Below are 16,309 nucleotides of genomic sequence, written 5' to 3'. Positions count from 1 at the left end.
TTATATGCAGAGTACATCAGGAGAAAAGCTGGGCTGGAAGAAACACAAGCTGGAATCAAGATTGCCAGGAGAAATATCAATAACCTTAGATATGCAGATGACACCACCCTTATGGCAGAAAGTGAAGAGGAACTCAAAAGCCTCTTGATGAAAGTGAGAGAGGAGAGTGAAAAAGTTGGCTTAAAGCTCAACATTCAGAAAACGAAGATCGTGGCATCCGGTCCCATCACTCCATAGGAAATAGATGGGGAAACAGTGGAAACAGTGTCAGACTTTATTTGGGGGGGCTCCAAAATCACTGCAGATGGTGACTGCAGCCATGAAATTAAAAGACGCTTACTCCTTGGTAGAAAAGTTATGACCAACCTAGATAGCATATTCAAAAGCAGAGACATTACTTTGCCGACTAAGGTCCGTCTAGTCAAGGCTATGGTTTTTCCAGTAGTCATGTATGGATGTGAGAGTTGGACTGTGAAGAAAGCTGAGCGCCAAAGAATTGATGCTTTTGAACTGTGGTGTTGGAGAAGACTCTTGAGAGTCCCTTGGACTGCAAGGAGATCAAGCCAGCCAATCCTAAAGGAAATCAGTCCTGAATATTCATTGGAAGGACTGATGCAGAAGCTCCAATACTTTGACCACCTAATGTGAAGAAGTGACTCATTGGAAAAGACCCTGATGCTAGGAAAGATCAACGGCAAGAGAAGGGGATGACAGAGGCTGAGATGGTTGGATAGTATCACCGACTCGATGGATGTGAGTTTGAGCAAGTTCCAGGAGTTGGTGATTGCCAGGGAATCCTGGTGTGCTGCAGTCCATGGGGTCTCAAAGAGTTGGACATGACTGAGTGACTGAACTGGTCATCTGAAGGAAGAATTTACTTTTGAACTCAAAGGATCCAAAGGGAAAGTTCAAAGTGTGCAGGAGGAATAAAAGGGAAGTTTAGGGACACACTTGGATATTTCATATCCACCTGCTTCACTCTCTCTAAGGACCAGAGTCCTCCAGCCCTGCAGCCCTCGTAGTGTTAGTCGCTCAGTCGTATTCGACTTCTTGTGACCCCATGGACTGGTTTGGGTTGCCATTCCCTTCTCCCATGGATCTTCCTGACCTAGGGATTTAACCCAGGTTTTCTGCATTGCAGGCAGGTTCTTTACCATCTGAGCCTCCCGGCTCCAGCCCTACAGCCAAAGTCTCACTATCCCAGGTTTATCCTTCTTTATTCCTGTTTTGTGCACCACCCCCATCTAAATCTCTATCCTTTCCATGTGACTACTTTCAGTCAATTATCTATGAAAAGACAACCTGACTCAAACAATCCACAAAAGTTTCTGAATGGCTGACAGTGTAAACAAATGCATTTCCCTAGATTCTTAGAGTTGGAAGAGACACAATCCAACAACGTTTTCCATGAGGAAGCTACTGGGATTCTAAATAGGATATTTTTTCACTGTGGGGGCTGGCCTCCATGATGCAGGATTTTTGACACCTGCCCATGTTATACCAGTACTGCCCTCACTCCTCATTTTGACTACTGCAAAAGCTCCCTCCCCAAATTGCTAAATGCCCTCTAAATAAGTGGCATCATCTTCTTTGAGAACCAATGGACTCTGTCATCAGGTTTCAGAGTTGCTGCAAAATGGTTATTCAGACACTTCTTCCTTCCAACCCTCCTCCTCTCCTCCATCATGGTGAATGGCACCACCATCCATCCTCAGCTCCCCTCCATCACTCTCCACACCCAACACATGAACAATCTCAGCTGAATCTCCCAGTCTTAAGTCTATCTTAAATTGCAACCCACTCCAGTATTCTTGCCTGGAGAATCCCATGGATGGAGGAGCCTGGTACTCTACAGTCCACGGGGTCGCAAAGAGTTGGACAAGGCTGAGAGACTTCACTTTTTCTCCATCTCCATGGTCCCTACCCATCATCTCCCTCCTGATCTACTGCAAGAGCCTCCTGGTCTCTCTGTTTCAACCTATAATTTATTCTCTATCCAGTAGTCAGAGTGATCCTTCAAAATATAAAATAGGCTATGTTACTTCATTGCCTAAAATTCTTCAGTGGCTTACCATCACATTTAGAATTAAATCCAAATGCCTCCCCAGGTCCCACCTGATCTGGTCCCTGCTAACTTCTTAAAACTCAGCCCTTCTCATACCACTCTTTTCCTTCACTCTGCTTCAGTTCCCCCTCAGTGTCCTTCCTTCAGACACTTTAACATGTCCCCATCTTTCTGCCTCAAGGCCTTTGTACGTGCTATTTCTTCTAGTTCCCCTCTCTTCACTTCTTGCAGGCTGGTTTTTTTGAAAAACAACTTTCAGATTTCAAGTTCAATGTCACCTGTTTATGGTCATGTGACTATAGATCGTCCTATCCCTATGCCAATTGTTATTTTGAATTTTAACATTCCATTCATTTTATTGAAAATAATTATATTGCTTAAATTTTTAAATTCAATGTCTGTCTCCCAGTAGACTCTAAGCTCTACAATAGCTTATCTTACTCTACACTCCAAATGCAGCATATACCTCAGCATCTAGCATGTATCAAGTTGTCAATAAACATTTATTGAATGAATAAATAAATATACGGATCAATGTTTGAATGCTTTCAGTCAATATCTAGCCAGGCAACTCTGGTACATTGCTAAATAGGTCTAATCGTTACAAAGTTCTTCTATTGAGGCAAAATTTGTTCCCTGCAAGCACTGGGCCTTGGTTCTGCCTGGGGAAACACCACCAAACTACTCCATATCACCTGCTTTCATGTATTGGGTTGGTCAAAAAGTTCGTTAAGTTTTCTTGTAAGATGAAAAACCTGAATGAGCTTTTTGGCCCATCCAATACATTCATATCCATAGTTCATTGATGCTTGGAAGAGAGTTTCTGGGTCTTTTGCTATCTCTGTCTATAGACAGTCTACAGACTTGGTGTACTTAAAATGAGGCTCTAAGAACTAAACAAAATACATTTAGGTATTTTGGTATCCTCTAACCAAAGCAAAGAATAATAGCACTGTTCTTTCCCCATGATTAGAACAGCATAATTCATGAACATTGGGCTAACTTTAGGAATAACATAGTAGCAGCATGGACAAGTAGAAAGAAAGAGCAGGAGATTCAGGGTAAAAAATAAAAACACTTGGGTTTAAGTTCAAGCTCTATTGCTTATGAGCTGTCTCTAAGCAGTCATTTAACCTTTCTGAGGCTTCTCCACCCACCCACCTGCTCCATCAAGGCCATTGATAAAGCTTTTGGCTCTTAGCCAAGTGCTTGACCTGTAAAATACAGATGGGATTAAACCCCCTACTGTCAAAATAAGCCAATCAAATGAATTCTAAAACAAAATGCAACATTTTGCCATTGGTTTTCTGACACACATAGTAATAGAATGAGCGTCTGGAGTATGGGCTCCACTGACATCTGGTTCCTGCAAAGAATTTAGGGAATTCACGAAACTGGATGAGAAAAAAAAGAATCCTGTATTGTGAACTCTGACTGAAATTTAGTATTTCCTTTAATTATTAATGCAGGCCACAGTCATATTAACTGAACCTGTGACTTTGTCATCAAAAGAAATCAGATATTTTCACATCATTTTATAGTTGTTGCAGGTATCTCAAAATATCATTTGTGCTTATCTCTGCTTGGAAATGATGGCAGTTACTGCTGTTAGGTCTCACTATTTAATGTGTTAAGATATATTACTCTATCTCAAATTGGAAAAAAAAACATTTGGATATATCTGTAGATCAATATAATTGGTTCATTTTGCAGCACTCTCTCGTTTCATGTGTTTAAAACCATGAGGCTTCCCCGGAGGTCCACAGCACAAGGGCTCCACAGGGCAAGGACCCCCGTATGGAGGGGCACAGAGATGCTGCTAAGCCCAGGAGACTGAGGCTGCTCTGGGTGTCCCAGGCCTGCGGAGGCTCAGAGAAGCAAGGACCAGCACTTGGAATCCAATTTCTGAAATTGATCACTGATGAAAAAGGGGCCTCAGGAGGATGTCAGTGCAGAGTAATTAGGAAGAGTTCATGGGTTAGAAGACGTGCTTCTCAAGTGGACGCTTCCAAGACCAGGCTGGAGGGAAAGACCAGGAGTCGGGCCTCACTGGTGAGGGAGTCGCACAGAAATGCCCTTCCCTCTTGGCCACCTGGCTTTCATTCTTCCTATAAACACAGCTCCAGGGGCCTGGGCTTCTCTTGGAAGCTCTTACCTCTATAAGCTGTAATCACATCTTCTCCACCAGATGGAACCTCCTTTTCAGTTCAAATATTTATTGAGGGCCCACTGTGCCTTAGGTGGCATTCTCGATGCCTAGGAAGCACTGATGAGACACCCCTGGCTACTCCCCACTGGCACCATCGCCATGTTGAGCCCAACACAGAGCCTGGCACACGGCAGGCTCTCCATTAGAGGCTGACAGAGTGGGCCTCACTTCATGGCCAACTGAATGTTTAGTTGCCCTCTCTGGCAAGGAGGTCTCAAAGATATCTAAAATCTATGACAATTAAACTAACTGGTCACCAATGCCTCTCAATTCAATATCTTCAAAAGCTATTTCACTTGATCCCTTGTCTCCGCCCACACTGCCACCTCCGTTCAGGTCTCCACCAGGCTCAGCTGGATTACCGCAACCCACGTGATCCATCTGTCTCCCTGCGCTTCCACTGTGGCCACCACTCCAGACCAAGGCGACATCATCTCTTGCCTGGACTAATAAAGGAGCCTCTTGCCTCTTCTGGGGCCAATCTCTCATCCACGACCCACAGGGCAGCCATTATTTAGGAATTCAAATCCAGTCATTTCACTTCCCTTCAAAGGCTCTTCTAAGCTTTGAGGAAAAAAAAAATATAACCTCCTTCCCACAGCCTGCCAGGCCTACGGGGTCGGCTACTGCTTTCTTCCCCAACGCTCTCCCCCCTCCACCTCCCTAAACCAACCACACTAGCCTTTTGTGCTTCAGAATGACTAAGTCATTTCCCCTTTTGAAGCCTTACTCTGCTCCCCACTCCCCATGGGAGACGCCTACAACTATCCTTTCTCATCTTCCTGGGGTTGACTAACTTCCTTAAAAAGAACTTTCCCCACCAGCTCAAAAAACATGGCTCTATTACATCCTCAGCTTTTTCCTGCTCGTAGCTCCAGTCTCAGCCTGGGCCTCAGTTTCCTCATCTGTAAAATGGAAATCACACTACCCATCTCACAAGGCTGGGGTGAGGATTAAATGAGTTAATATTGGTAAAGTGCTTACTTAGAACAATACTTGGTGCAAAGTGAATGCTTTAGAAGGGCTAGATATCATTTTACTGCAAAGAGAAGCTCTTTATTTTCTGCCTATTTATTGTCTACTCTATACATCACTGATAGAAATATTTCACACAGTGCTTGACACAGAGTACAGACTCAAGAAGTATCTGACTGAACTAGTGACTGTCCTTCTAATCAGCAGTTTTGCCTCTCGTCTCACCTCATTCATTCTTCTGAACGATTGCACTAAAACACAATCAGCTCACATCTGCTTAGAGCCCTGCTTTAGTCCTCTCTAAACCAACCTCCCTAAACATGGAGGTTGAGTCCTAGAAGAGGACTAGAAGCTCAGTAGAGTCCTAGAAGTTCCTTTGAGATGCTGCAGGGACCAGCAAGGGGTGGGGGAGGCTGAGTTGCAGGATTCTGGGAGTCTCCCCCAACCTCACCCCACTTCACCCTGAGCCTCAGCACTTGGCAATGGCCTCACCCAGAATAGCAGGTCAAAGATGATTTGTTAGCCTTTTTCTCACACTGAGCTTCTGGTTTAAGATTTAGGAACCTTGTTGAAAACAACTGACCATCAGGATAAAATCCAGTCATCTTGGCCAGTCTCGTTAAACCCTTCGCCATCTGGCCCTGCGTGCTCATTTCTGGACACTCCCCAGCCAGGGTGAGCTACCTGTGGTTCACAAGCTTATTCAACTTCCCGCTTGTGCACAAGCTGTGCCTTCTCTGGAATTCCCTTTCTGCCTCTTCTGCTTGGCTTCAAGATACAGCTCCAATATCACCTCTCTAAAGCCTTCCCAGTTCTCCCACGTGAGTTTGATGCTCCTTCTTGGGGTTTCCACATCACCTTTTTGCTAAATTTCATACGCTGTCTTAGGGCAATGCAAAGGTTTGTTCTACTCTCACCCTTTCCATTATAGCAGGGGTGGGTAAACTACCAGCTGTGGACCAAATCGAGTAAGCTGCCTGCTTTTTGCAATGCGCCTCCCTCCCAAGCCAAGAATAGTTTCTACATTTTTTAAATGGCTGAAACAATCTAAAGAATAATATTTTATGACAAGTGAAAATTATACATGAAATTCAAATTTCCGTGTCCATAAAGTTTTATTGGAACATCGCCACGAGCGTTCATTTATGCATTGTCTACGGTTGCAGTCACACTTCACTGGCAGTCGAGCAATTGCAGCAGAGACTGCACGTGGCGGGCAAAGCCTACGATATTGACAATCTTTGCAGAAAAAGTTTGCTGACTTCTGCAGAAACGCACTGGCCAGAGTAGTGGAGTGGGGATTACTGGGGTCAAATCCTCTTTGTGACTCCTCCGAGGAGACACTAAGTGTAACTATTGATCAGACAGTCAAACCCATCAACTATAGAAACTGTAAAACAAATCACAATTCTCTTTGGTTTTCTGACAGTATATAAATTAGTATTAATTTTCCATCTTGATGAAAATGCTAACAAAAACTATGAGCATAACTGATAAGTCTTAACCACTACCATGCCTCTAGGAGGCCTCCCAAGTGGTTCAGATGGTAAAGAATCTGCCTGCAATGCAGGAGACCTGGGCTTGGTCCCTGGGTCAGGAAGATCCCCTGGAGAAGGAAATGCAATCCCCTCCAGTATTTTTGCCTGGAGAATCCCTGGTGGGCTACAGTCCATGGGGTCACAGAGTCAGACATGACTGAGCAACTAACACTTAGCTCAGTGACTTTTTTCACCATGCCCCTGCTACCACAAACAGGTTAGATTCAGGATGCCTACAAACTGCCCCCCAGCAACTGTGGGGGTTCTCAGAGCAGCCCTCAGTGATCATCAGCTAGGTGCCACCTCGTAGGTGCCTACCTCAGGGAAGGCAGAGGTGGGTCATGGAGAAGCCTGAAGGGAGGCAGAGATGGTTCCATGCTGCTGTAGTCAACATGGTAACCATGGTGTGGGTCTCCCTCCTTTGCATTCCGAGGCAACCTGCCTACACCACCTACTGGGGGCCATCACGTGATGGTCTTCCTTCCTCTGACTGAACCAGGACTCAGTACTTGTCCCAACGGCAACAAACCCCTACCCTGAACTTGGGTTCATAATGTGGAGTCAAAGGATGGGTTGGACCCCATTCTATTTCCTGGTCATTTGAACTAAATACTATAGAATGCTGTTGCCCGTTGGTAGCTGGTGCAGAAGGTTAAATGCTACTGGGAGGCAGAGTGGGGATCAGGTCAGACTGAGGCACATTCAGGTGAAGAGGGAGAGGGACAGATACTCGAGGAAGCCGAGGTGGTCATTTGGTAGCAGGACTGAGGGAAGCCGCCACCCTGTCAGGCTGACAATGAAACCTTCGAATGAGGATCCTTCACACTTTCTGCTGCTGAGCATCTTTCCGCTGCTCTGACTGCAGAAGCTTCCTCTCACTCCACACCATGCTAAGTTGCTCTGTTGTGTCCGACTCTGTACAACCCCATGGGCTGTAGCCTGCCAGGCTCCTCTGTCCCTGGGATTCTCCAGGCAAAAATACTGGAGGGGGTTGCCATGCCCTTCTCCAGGGGATCTTCCTGACCCAGGGGTCGAACCTGGGTCTCTTATGTCTCCTGCATTGGCAGGTGGGTTCTTTACCGTTCATGGCACCTGGGAAGCCCACCGCCCCCCGCATCAGAGAGCCCCAGCCTGTTACTACTGAAAATCACGACAGTGATGAAGGAGATACATACACAGTGTTTACTCTAGGTCAGGTAGTGTTTGTACCCTATACATATGAAGTCATTAATCCAGACAAAAATCCTATGAAGCAAAAAGGATCAATACTTCTAGGTAAACAAGCAAGCACAGAACGGTTAAATAATTTGCCCAAGGTCACACAACTGGGAAATGGCAGCTATGGCCCCTGTCTACCTGGATCCAGAGTCTGTGCAGGTGACCACCTCTCCTCTTCCTAGGCTTCCATGTAATCCCACATGTTCCTACCCACTAAATTCCCCATCTCCTTGTTGGAGCTTACTTATGTAGATCTTGGTTTCATGCAACCAACTGTGCCTAATTAGAATAGAAATTGGTATCAAGATTGATGCTGTAAATAGTAGACCCTTAGAATTCTGGTGTGCAGCTTGGAAATCTCTAGAAATCTCCTCCTGCCCTGCCCACACCCTGGAATGAAATGCAAACAGACTGTTGCATGAAAGGGTGAAGGAGCTAACTAAGACTTACAGGTTCTTAAGACTCAGACTCCAAACTCAAAAACAGTAAGACTTTGGAAGTTTTTCTAGGTATTTCTGTTGAGCAACTAGAAGAGGATAAGAAATATAAGGGGAGTGGGATGAGTTGGTTACTTTCTATGACCTGAAGTAAAACTGCAATGAAAACAATGGGACAAGTTCTTATCTCAGGTGTTGGAGCTGCTAGGGAAACAGTGATACCTTGCAGCTGTGGTTCTAAAACCTGAATGTAGAGTAGAATCACCTGGAGAGATTGTTAAAACACAGATTGCCCATCCCACGCCCTACTCTGAGATTCTGATTTAGTAAATCTGATGTGGGGGCCCAAGAATTTGCATTTCAAGCAAGTTCCCTGGTGATGCTGTTGCTGGTCCAGAGACTACACTTTGCGGATCACTGCCCAACAGCACAAAGCCCTCTCTTCTTGTCTCCGGAAGGCATGAGCATGCACATTATTAAATTATACCAAAGAAGTGCCAACCAGGCTGGGTTTTTATGGTCAAAGTTAATGCTCAGGTTGGCAAGACCGTAAGCCTGGCAAGCCCAAAGAATGGGAATTTCTGGGGAAAGCCAGAGGAGTGGAGGATGTCAGGGAGGCTCGGACTAGAGAAGAAAGAGGCCCCAGCACAGTAGACATCAAGAAAAAGACAATAGTTAAGGGGGCATGAGGGCTTCCCAGGTGGCTCTGTGATAAAGAATCCACCTGCCAGTGCAGGAGATGCAACAGATGAGGGTTCAATCCCTGGGTTGGGAAGCCCCCCTGGAGGAGGAAATGGCAACTCACTCCAGTATTCTTGCCTGGAAAATTCCATGGACAGAGGAACCTGGTAGTCCATGGGGTTGCAAAGAGTCAGACACGACTGAGCAACAGAGCACAGCATACATAAGGGAGCATGAGGTGGCCAGACTCAAGAAAGTGTGGCTGCTAAGGACAGAAGACACCCCCAACATGAGCCCCCAACCCCTCTCATTTATTAATTTAACAAATATTTCTTAGGTTACTATGCTAGGTACTCTGGCTTCAACAGAGAGCAAAATGTTACAAGGTTCCTGACCTCCTGGGGCTTGTATTTTAATTGTGGCTGCCAATAAAGACAAGAGTTCCTGTAACCCAGATTTAACAGGCTGAGATCTTGGGATTGAGTTTATGAGCTAGTTCTTATGTCTGAAAACCAAAAACTTAGAGCAGTCTTTAAAGGTCCTATATGTCTCTCTGAGGTTGTTAGAAGTCTGAATACAAAGAGTGCCAGTGCTACCTAGAAACCGACCATTGAGGAACTACAACCTCCCCAAAGCCTGAATTTCAGGTGCTCAAATATGCAGATCCAGAAACCCAGTTCACACTCAAGAATTCTCTGTTCTACTGTCTTAAGTCCAGCTTAAGTCAATCCTAAAGGAAAACCACTCAATCCTAAAGGAAATCAGTCCTGAGTATTCATTGGCAAGACTGATGCTGAGGCTGAAACTTCAACACTTTGGCCACCTGATGTGAAGAACTGACTCCTTGGAAAAGACCCTAACACCGGGAAGATTGACGGCAGGAGGAGAAGGGGATGGCAGAGGATGAGATGGTTGGATGGCATCACTGACTCGATGGACATGAGTTTGAGCAAGCTCTGGGAGCTGGTGATGGACAGGGAAGCCTGGAAGAGTCAGACGCGACTGAGAGACTGAATGGACTGAAGTCCAGCTTACAGCTGACCTCTGAGTAGCAGCAAGAGCCTAGCCTCCTCATGGAGGACAAGATTGACACCAGAGTCCAATGTCTGTGATGCTGAACTGTTCACGGCTGTGTGTTACAAGCTCAAGTCCTCAATGCTCTGTCATTTACCAGTTATGGAAATTAACCAAAGCTCTCCAGGTCTCAATGTCTCATCATAAAGCCATAACAACAACTACGGTCCTTGCTGCATATGGGGAATTACAACCAACCAAATGTAAGGCATGTGAAGTGCTTAGCTCAACGCCTGGCCATAGTATTCATCTAACAGTAGCAGCTATGGCTGCTTTTTCCCTCTAAGTGGGTGTTGGCCTTTTTAAATCCCTGCTTGAATATCAGACGTATGTATGGGGGTAAAATTCACCACCTAGTCTATAGACTGCAAAGTGGCCAGACACAATCATAACAGAAACTAAAGGGGAAATAAACATCACAGGAAGGCTGTGGATTTTGAGGTCAATAAGGCTGCACTGCCGAGTAGCCCTGGGACGTCACTTCTGCACGCAGTAGCTAGAAGTGTCTTGGGTTACTGTCTGTTGGAGAGCATGTGAGTGTTTTGTGGTTGTCTGCATGACAAATACTTATCAGGCTTTGGAATTATGTGAGTGTGGAGGAAGGGGGTGTATCTTCCTACAAGGAATAGAATGAAATAGAAGAGTCATTTCGTTGGCCAACACAATAAGAAAACACACTACCCTCAGTGTCTACAGAGGCCACCATGTTTAAACCACAAGCAACCCCAGGACCCAACCACAGTAGCCAAATAATCTGGACCAATCAGACTTCAAAACTCAGGTACACACACTTTTCTATCAGTGTATTGGTATGCCAAGGGTGGCAGGAGTTCAGAGATGAGAGGAAGTTAACTTGTACATAATTTAAAACATTCATTTTTATGTTGATCCAAGCACACAGATATGTTACGGAATAGAATGAAAAAAAAATCACATCAAGTTTTAAAAACACTTCAAGGGGTGTATCCTAGGGGAAGCTGGTTGCTGCCTCTAATTAGGGGACTTTGAAGGCAAAGTTTGAGAAGAACTAGAGGGGTGGAATGAATACAGAAGTAGATATTGCAAGACCTGGGTTTAAGCTGGAGGCTCTGATGCTTACTTCGTGTACTATCTTGAGCAAGTTGCTTTAGTGATCTCAAGCTTCCTCATCAGGTAAATGGGAAAGTTCCTCAGAGAAGCGACCTTAGAGTGGATGAGGGGCTCAAAAGAAGTAATATATGAGGAACTGCATACAAATACTGATTAGGATTACTAGAGAGGGTCTGCAGAATCCTGGGCACATTTGCAGGCTGGAGCTAACCTGCCACACTTGTGAAAGGGGACTCAAAGTTGGAGGCAAGACAGAACAAAAATCATGGCCCAGTGTGTGAACGGCTGAGGACGCAATCATTGCCCAAGCATCTCGTGAATGAATCCTTAGCGAGAGAAGCTGAAGGCAAGAGAATCAGCTCACAAGAGATCAGGAGAGAACCTAGACATGAGAAAACACAACCCAGTCATTCCCGTCACTTTCCTACCCACGGCTGACTGAAGATGGAAAGGAAGAGAGACATGCGGGAGGGGCAGGGGAAGGCAAGCCAGTCTATGTTTGTGCCCCGCTGCCTATGGATTACTACTACAATGCTGCGTCTGCTCTGGGGGAACCACTGTTAGAATCGACTGAGGCTCCCTCTAGAGTGGTTTTTCAAGTTTCGTCTGCTGTCGTAGGTGCCTTGTAATTCAGCATGGCTTTTCCAAAACACACTGAAAACCTGAAAATAAAATGCAGAACAAACGCAACCCAAATGACATCATTGTTCTGAGCGACAACTAGGGGCACACTGATCTCATAACCCCATTAAATGGGGCTGCCACCTGCTATTGTCCTTTCGATGGCAGAATCAGTGGCGCTGCCAGAGCACTGCCTGCACTAGCAGGCATCAAACAAATATCTGTTCAACTATCTCATCTGCCTATTTAATAGGTTATAAAATTGTCAGCTTTTTCATCAAAACTACCGCCTTTCCCCCCCTCCCCATTCAAAGTCTCTCTTGAAACTCAATTCCATTAAGGCTTTTTAATACATACGAGCAGCAAGGAATTTACTTACATATTTTTTTTAAAAAAGGCAAAACTCCAAGTTCCCACCTGGGCAGCCCTGACAAGCTATTGTTTGAACTGGAGTACATTATTTAACTTGGATGACAAGCTCAGGGGGTAGAGACCCCGTCTTTCAGAAACTGCAGCTCTGAGCACACTGGGAGCTTTCGACAAATAACAGCAGCAAGACATGCTGTGGAGGGACCTAGTTTAATTATTTATTTTCCCAATTCCAGATTTTTGGCAGCATGTGTTTACCCCTTGCTTGATTTCTAAGGGGGCAGCCACCTCCCAGAAGTGCCCCACACAAAGACGGATAAGCAGCTCTCTGACTTTTCCTTTAACACCTGATCGAGCCAAAAACATGGAATCTGAGTGCATTCAGGGTGCCTGCTGGGTTTGGAAGGGAACTAAGTCCTCCAGGACTCAATGGGTAGAGCGAGGCAGTCAAGAGAAGTGTTTTGGCTCCCACACATCTACACAGCTGTCAGATGGCGGAGCTTGGATTTCCACTGTTATCACCTGCTGCGGGCCTCCGAGCTGTCTCGACATTGACCCGAGAGACCAAGTATGCCTAAAGCTGCACACTAAGTGCCATGTGGGGGTACTTTCAAGTCTTTCAACAGAGAAGTCAAAGATGGTGATTTTTGCCGAACTTGAACTCATAAGGATCTCATGAAGACAGATATTAAATATTAACTTATAATTGTATAGCCAGATGAAGTCATGTAGGAAGTATTATGCATTATATACATTTTAAAATAACTATAACAGTAACTAAATGAAGACATTATGTGTGTGCCCCAGCACACAAGTAGTGGGCAAGGAGGAGGAAGCAAATGACCATTCTAAGAGGCCTTGCAAAAAACCTGGTTTTTTTTTTCTTTCTGGGTAATAAGGCTAATATTTGGTAAGATGGGCTCTGCCTGGGTGAGGGTGGGAGTGTCTTTCCATACACTTCTCAATAGACCTTAGCGCCAATGTCCTCTCTATGCTTACACAACAAATGTATCAACACAGCACGTTTTTCCAAGTGAAGACTTCTCGCCTTGCTCTCTGACGCATTTTATACCAAAACAATGGCAACACCTGTAGCCGTTAATTTCTGCTCTTTGATTTCTGTCCAGTTATAAAGGAGGCGCTCAGCAGGCTCCCCTCTCAGGAGCCATATGTGGAGTTGATGTGCCAGCAGCCTTGGAAGGAAAAGAGCCTCGGAGAAGCGCACAATGGCTCCATAATCCCCATCCACTGGACCCTCTTGAACCGCGGCTTTCTTTCCCAGTCAAAGAAACGCCAGTTTCAAGAGTCAAGCTGTGGCTGTCCTGGGAACCCTGGGGGAGGTGGGGGGGGAGGGGGTGGTGGTGAAAAACTCTGCCATTTGCCTGGGTGGGTGGTGCCCCTGAGCCCCGCCATCTAGTCAGACAATCTGGAGCCCAGAAACTGCCTGTGGCACCCCCAACACTTTCTCTCGCCCTCCCCTCTAGGGTGAGGCTTTTTACCCACAAAGCCACCTCCGCGGGCCCAGCCTCTCCCGCGAGCTGTAGACCACAGCGCACACCCTCCACAGAGCCACAGCCCCGCCCCCTTGCACCGGGTCGCGCAGAGGGTTCTGTTCCCCCCAAGCCTGAGCCTCTGTTCCAGCCTAGCGCTGACCGGTGTCGAGCAGACCAACTCTTCAGACCACATCACAAGGGTTACGGGGGGTGGGCACAAAGACTGGGGTGTGGCAAGTCCTTTAGGTTCCACGGCTTCTCAGCCCAGGGCACTGCGTTTGGTAACCCTGGTGAGGACAAGGGTCAAAGCCGCAGGCCAACCCAGACCACACACCGGGGGAAGCGTTTAGGGGAGGGCGGGGGAGCTGCCTGGGGAGGCTCAGACCCAAACAAGCGCCCCTGTTTGGATAGGCAGGGATGGCAACGGGATGCAGTCACCAGAGTTTTGAGCTTAACTCCTACCCTCTCCACCTCCCTTTTTTCACACTCCCTCGGGGACCTCTGGTCGTGCTTGAGAGTAGCCCGAGGTCCCAGAACGGCCGTCGGGCGGCCACAGGGCTGCGTAAATCCGAGAACTGGAAAAGGTCAACCCTCTCTGCCTGCGGCTCTGCCTCGCCCGCGGCTCCGCAAAGGGAGCGCTCCCCTACCCAGGAAGGGGCAGGACTTACGCAGTTGTTCTCGTTATTATCGATCTCGAAGTCCCAGCGGCAGATCTTGGTGCGCGCCTGGATCTCACTCATCCTGAAGAGGCAGAGTGCGGTGGTGGTGGGCGACCGCTTCTCCTGGTCCTCCCCGGTGGCTGCGCTGAACACGCCCGCCCAGACGTCCAGGGCCTCCACCAAGCTGGAGGAGAGCAGCAGGCGGCGGCCGTCTGGGTGGCCGTGGCCGCAGTGGAGGGCCGCCTGGCCCTGGAACAGAAGCATCTCGGAGCTCTTGGCGATGCGCGCCATGCTGGGCCAGCCGGTGGCGGCGCCTCTCGAGTAGTTGTAGGGGTAGTAGGGGAAGTAGACGCTGCCGTTCCAGAGAAAGGCGTCCACAAAGTGCAGGCTACTCCCGCCGTCGCGCAGCTTGAGGCGTCCCGTCTCCTTCGTGGCCAGGCTGCGCTTCCCGGTGTCCTTGAGCGCGATGGCCGTTTCGCGGTCGGACGCCGCGGGGTTGCAGCGGCTCGCCGTCTCGGACTCGGGCAGCACATAGGTGGCGGCCACTGCCAGGTACCAGCTCTGGGTGTCGTTCGCGTAGTACACCACGCCGGCCGTCGAGCCCTGCGGGTGACAAGACACCACCTCGGTGCCGTTGCGCAGGGAGCTGCGGCTCAGATTGCCCAGGGGTCGCACCTCGCAGGCGCCCCGGTCGAAGGTCCAGCCGGTGAGCAGCAGCCCCTCGAGGCCGGCCGCCCCCTCGCGGTAGGGCAGCAGCAGCTTGCTGAAGCTGCTGCCCGGCCGGGGCCGCGCGGGGGGCGTCAGCGGGACGGGCTCCGAGCAGTTGCCCGCTTGGTCCCGGTACAGGCGCGAGAGCCTGTGCTCCAGGCTGTAGTCCAGCTGGTCTAGGCAGCTGCCGCTCGCCACGAACACGCCGTCCTCCCGGCTCACCGCGATGGCTCCGATAGCTTGCTGCGACCGCCACACGGGCTCGTCCGCGCCCCGGCCGGGCGCCGCGAGCGCCAGCAGAGAGGCAAGCAGCGGCAGCAGCGCGGCGGGGCGCGGGGGGCGCGGCGGTGCCTTCCTCCGGGAGACCTCCATGGGGCTGTGGCGGGGGCGGCCGCCCCCGGGCAGGGCGCGCGGCGGCGACGGCGGCTCAGGCGCGCGGCGGGTGAGACGCGGGCGGCGGCGGCTCCTGCGCGCGCTCGGGCTCCCGCGGCCGCCCCATCCCTGCGGCTCGCCCGGCAAGGAGAGCGGGGAGGGCGGCGCGCGGCGGGCTCGTTCCGGCAGCCTGTGCCGCGGCGGCGGCGGCAATCCCTGCGCGCCCCGGCGCCGCTTCCTCCGGGCCCTCCTTCTCCGGAGAGTGCCTCTGTGCAATGCTGGCGCTCGAGGGGAGGCGCGGAGGGGAAGGGAGGGGACGGGCGGAGGGGAGCGAGGCGGGCGGGGAGGGCTGGAGAGGTTGGGTGCGCTTGTGCGTTTCACTTTCCCATTGTGAAAGTGGGATGCAACTGGCCCCCTTCCTCATCCTCTTCCTCCTCCTCCCTCCGCCTCCTGTCCGCCCGCCCTCCCTCCACGCCCATCTCCCCTCCCCTCTTGATTCGGTGAGATAGGGAGGAGGGAGGTCTCGTAATTTGGGTTACTGTGTAGGTGGCCTCTTTCGTCTATTCATAACAAAGCTGAGCCGCCTGCCGCCGCCACCACCGTAGCCCCTTAGCTCGCCCGGGGCTCCCGGGGCGCGCTAACCGCGCACCAAGCTGGCTCCAGCGCCTGTCCGCCCGCGGGGCTGCTCCGACGCTCGGGTTTTGTTTACGAGAGCGGCGCGGAGAGAGGCGCAAGGCTCGGGGAACTAGGACCCAGGCCGCCGAAGGGTTGCAGCTGAGGCCCGGGGCTCGGGCCACTGGG

General features: G+C 49.2%; 1 protein-coding gene across 1 annotated transcript in view; it reads right to left on the bottom strand.

Annotated features, from left to right (window-relative positions):
* The window catches only part of PLXNC1 (plexin C1), a 152,562-nt gene extending 137,054 nt beyond the window's left edge, over positions 1–15,508 (bottom strand). The window contains exon 1 of the mRNA XM_052640383.1: positions 14,438–15,508. Coding sequence (XP_052496343.1) covers positions 14,438–15,508 — 1,071 coding nt within the window. The remainder of the gene's footprint in view (positions 1–14,437) is intronic.
* Positions 15,509–16,309: the final 801 nt, after the last annotated feature.

The sequence above is a fragment of the Budorcas taxicolor genome, chromosome 5 (genome assembly GCF_023091745.1).
Source record: "Budorcas taxicolor isolate Tak-1 chromosome 5, Takin1.1, whole genome shotgun sequence".
NCBI classification, from domain to species: Eukaryota; Metazoa; Chordata; class Mammalia; order Artiodactyla; family Bovidae; genus Budorcas; species Budorcas taxicolor.
This window is presented reverse-complemented; position numbering and strand designations above follow the sequence as displayed.